We start from the raw sequence: 4565 nt of genomic DNA, 5'->3' as shown, positions 1-4565 counted from the left end.
GATCAAGGGAGGTGGGTGACGTCAAAGTCGAGGGATGCCCTGCATGAGGCATATGTGCGACTGGCCGGAGTTAGGTTGGATCTCGGAAGACATTAGGCGCAGCTCATGGGAAAAACAGCCTGCCGCCACCATGGCCACGGCCAGTCCGCTCTGTCCGACACCAGCCGCCAGAGACCATGATGCCATCTTCGGGAGGAGGGGAGGGGAGCGCGCAGCGAGGGGGCCGATCTGCCCCACCGCCACCATCCACCATCACAGGACCTAGCCGCCACCGCGGGTCTACCCCTGCGCCGCCCACACGGCCACCTCGATAGCACCACCACCAGCACTGGGGATGTTGGCCCGGCTCCCAAGCTCTGCCGCCTAGACACGTCGTCTTGGGCTGTCACGCCGCACTAGTGCGAGCACTCCCCGCGCGAGGTATCTCAGCACGAGAGAGCATCCCTACCGCCGCCATCGGCCAAGCAGGCTTTGCCTGCCGGCTTCGTCCGGTGGCGGCGGGGGAGCAGATGGAGAGGAGGGAGGTGGCGGCGGCTAGGGTTTTCGCTGGAGCGCCCACCCCTCGCACATGAGTAACACGGGCATATAGAGAGGATTACGAGCTCACAAATCTCTGACACCGAGGCCACCAAATCTTTTAGGATAATATCATAGTCCAATGCGTCTCCCTCCTCCTGCCAAAGAAAAGAGCTTCACAACTTCTCGATTTTGTTCATGTTATCCTCATACCATTTTACACATGACATATACGGATAATATAATATTAATGATCATAACAGTGCGGTTCTAGTAAATTAACTTTGGCATTCTTTTTAAAAATACATTTGACATTCAATCCCGCATGTTACTCATCGACTCACTGGATCGCCGGTTATAGCATTTGTTGAGGGATTTGGCACATACACAAGGGCAACCTACAAATAGATTGATGGCAGGGAGATAACATGACATTCCATAATACTCGCAATTTAATTAACCACCTCATGGTAAACACGAATTGGGACGAATATGCTTGTGGTAACTTTTTATGCCATGGTTCGACATGACTTGCAGGACACATTCCTAGATAATGTCTGACGCTATTGCTTGTTGGATTTATGGCCCCTCATTGTTATTAGGAGACTTTGAACATGTACACATATGTACATGACCTTAATAGTTCAAATATCATGTGGTACTCACGTATACTTTTAGCGATTCGAGTCATATGCCCATGGTTTATTTAACGATTATGTTTTAGTTGAGGGGAACGATATCTTCCACTGAATGAACTTCTATTGAAAGTCTGAAATAAATCTAGGAAAGTGTGAGCACTTGAACACATGGTGTGGGATGGTTCCACCACAAAGGACCAGAACAACTAAGCTGCACTCGGTTCTTGTCTGGCAGAGATCTTATGGCATAAGAAATTCCAAGCTAATTAGATTAGATGGGTACACACTATCGTTCCGTATGGTCAAGAACATGTCCTGTGTTTGTGTGTGGGGGGGGGGGGGCTATTTCCCCACACCTATTCACTTTGGTTGCAGAAAACGTGTTTGGAGGCCTTCGAATGAGGTTGCCTCCTACAACCCTATGAGTCGCATGGGGAATAGGGGATGGAGGGCTGTTTGCCATTGCTGATCAAGCTGACAGAGTTAACCAGATCCTCTAGGCCTTCTTAGAATTTTTTGGGCTCAAGATCAACCACCGCTAAAATCTTTCTAAACTGATTTCCAACAAGTAGGAATTCCCCTTTCTTTATTTGCAACAATATAGCAATAACACAAAATATTCAACTTATATTTTATTCATTTATCTACTTGCATGCTTTTGGAATTAATAGTAGCTTCTCCTTCCTGCGCACGGTTAGCCCAAAGACCACTGTCATATCAATGTCTTTCGTCTCAACCCCTGGAGGCAATTCCCATTCAAAATGGTACATGAGGTTTGCCAACATAAGCTCAAAATTGGCAATCGCGAGGTTTATGCCAGGGCACATCCTTCGTCCTGACCCAAATGGCAAGAACTGGAAATCATTCCCCTTGAAATTGACATCCACATCACTATCTTCATATATAAATCTTTCAGGTATGAACTCTTCTGCATCCCCCCAAGAGCTGGAGTCCCTACCAATGGCCCATACATTGACTAAGACATGTGTGCCAGCAGCAACCATATACCCATCAATGTTGCAGTCAGCCATGGCAAGGTGTGGAGCAAGGATAGGCGCAACAGGATACACCCGGAGTGACTCCTTCATGACTGCTCTTAAGTACGCCATCTTGTTTATGTCGGTTTCGGTTATACTTTCTTGTCCACGGGGTACGATACTCCTCACTTCATCTTGTAGCTTCCCCAATAGGCATGGCTTCCTCATCAACTCGGCCAAGGTGAATTCGAGAGTGTTAGATAACGTGTCCGTTGAACCGAAAAATACATCCTGTGGATATTAATTAATTAGGGCACTATAAGATATACATAAATCAACATATATAGTTTGGTAGGTATCATTTGTACTTACTGTTAGGAGAGCTTTCATTCGCTCTCTTGTGAGACCATACTCATGCTGAACAGACAACAAAATATCTATGAAATCCCCATCCTTGTTATCAACTGTTGATTTTTCCATGCTCACATGTTCGTCGATCAACTTATCCAGCAAATAGGCCCATCTACGCCTCACTCTCTCAGCCTTTGCACAAACCACCCTCTTAAGCACTCCAACTCTTGCCAATGTTGGGAAGTACTCCTCCAAGTTGAAACCTCCTAATATTCGTGAGGTATCGTCTATGAGGTCTCGAAGTAGCTTGCTCTGTCCTTCTTTCCGGAAGGACTCTCCCAACACGATCCGACATGCCATATCATACGTGAATGACTTCAGAAGCCTACTCATGTCCACTACAGCACCTCCTGCAGCGGCCTCGTTAATCTTGGTCATCACCATGTTCACCTATGATGACATGCATCTTAAAGTATGAGACTAGCTAACATTTATGACATTATTAGGGGAGGGCACATGGCAGTCAATTTTTTTAATTTCATTTGTGATGTAGTGTAGTACAAATTGTTATAACAATAAGGATAAGTTTGTGATAACAAAATTACCAACGAGTTTCAACAGTAGAAAACAATTTAATAAATTGGGAGATATGTGATGGTAAATTACTGATTAACAAAAAATATCTCACTACCATTTTTATAGAAATGTAGAATCTCCTAATTAGTGGATGTTGTCTATCCATGGGTTTATTGAGAAGACCATCTTGTAGGCCCTAACCTCCTTTCTAGATTGTCGCCACTGTTGAGTAGGATGAGGTTCTCCTTGATGGGTTTGTAAAGCCATGACCTTTCTTCTCCCTATTTCACAAAGAACCACCTTTGTTGTCAGTACAGTGGCCCTTTTGTCACCCAACATTGCCTATTCCTAGAACCTCCTTGTAGTGTACCACTTCACCAGCTCTTGTGCTTTGCCCCTAAACTATGGTAGTTTTGGTGAGAACACGCTCCCCTACCCTATGTTACAAAAAAATGACTATTCACCCCCTCGTGCGGTCTCTCCCAATGGCCCTCGTAATCTCATCAACTGATTTAAAAGATTGATAGCTTTTGTGTTGAACACTACAATTTTGGAGGGATTTTCCTGTATTGTAACACGGAAGTCTCCTCCACCCCTCCGTAAGAACAAGTGGTAGTACAAGAATAATGACTTGTTGTCTATCAACTACGCCTTTCAAACTGATCTTAAGCCTCAACTCACCCTCCGTGGAGGAACCTCACGGGGGAAATTAACCTTGGGTTTTTGGGGACTTGGAGATGTATTGCATGAAAACTAGACTGTCAATTCACAAGTTAACTTGTGTTATTACATCCGGGAATTGGAGATGGTTAACTAGAAAACTGGACTGTCTATTCACAAGTTAACTTGTATTAGAACATGACACTTATGGTAAGCAATCCAAACTCGATGAGAAAAGGTTAACTTGTATTATTGCATCTCAAAACCTAGCAGTATCTCAATTATAAAATACATAAGACATGGTCTCATGTCTCCTCTGAGGAAATTCTCAATGAAAGAAAAAACACCTATATAAGTGATACATCCGTGCGCTAACGGCTTAAGTACCCCCTCAACCCCTCACCATCACTTCTTTTTCAAAAAGGCAAAAGAAACATATCCGCCACCTCGTGCCAATTCTCCACTGGCCCTCCACACATCATGCTGTCAACAATTATTCAGAAGAAATGTGTTGTACACTATGGACGGCTAGCAATAAAACTAGACTTTCTACTTACAAGTTGTGTGAAATCTTTTTGAACATCGCATTCCCAAGCATTTCGACGAACATGCTACACTCATACTCTAGATTTGTCCTAAGTCCAACATTTTTAAGTTTAACAAAGTCTATAAAAATATATGAAGATCTACAGCGCTAAACAAGATTGGTCATCAAACGTATTTCCATACTATATGTTGCAGATATTAGCACATTTCCCTTTAGATGAGGTCAGATATTAGCACATTTCCCTTTAGATGAGTTTGACTTAGAACAAAATCAGCACAAATAATTTGGAAGAGAGAGAGG

General features: G+C 43.9%; 1 protein-coding gene across 1 annotated transcript in view; it reads right to left on the bottom strand.

Annotated features, from left to right (window-relative positions):
• Positions 1-1728: 1728 nt before the first annotated feature.
• The window catches only part of LOC123048231 (indole-2-monooxygenase-like), a 3496-nt gene continuing 659 nt past the window's right edge, over positions 1729-4565 (bottom strand). The window contains exons 2-3 of the mRNA XM_044471373.1: positions 2504-2932; positions 1729-2422 (exon numbers count right to left, since the gene is read on the bottom strand). Coding sequence (XP_044327308.1) covers positions 1799-2422; positions 2504-2932 — 1053 coding nt within the window. The 3' untranslated portion in view covers positions 1729-1798. The remainder of the gene's footprint in view (positions 2423-2503; positions 2933-4565) is intronic.

The sequence above is a fragment of the Triticum aestivum genome, chromosome 2D (assembly GCF_018294505.1).
Source record: "Triticum aestivum cultivar Chinese Spring chromosome 2D, IWGSC CS RefSeq v2.1, whole genome shotgun sequence".
In the NCBI taxonomy this organism is placed as follows: domain Eukaryota; kingdom Viridiplantae; phylum Streptophyta; class Magnoliopsida; order Poales; family Poaceae; genus Triticum; species Triticum aestivum.
Note: the sequence above shows the minus strand (reverse complement) of the source record. Positions and strands in the feature narration are given on the sequence as shown.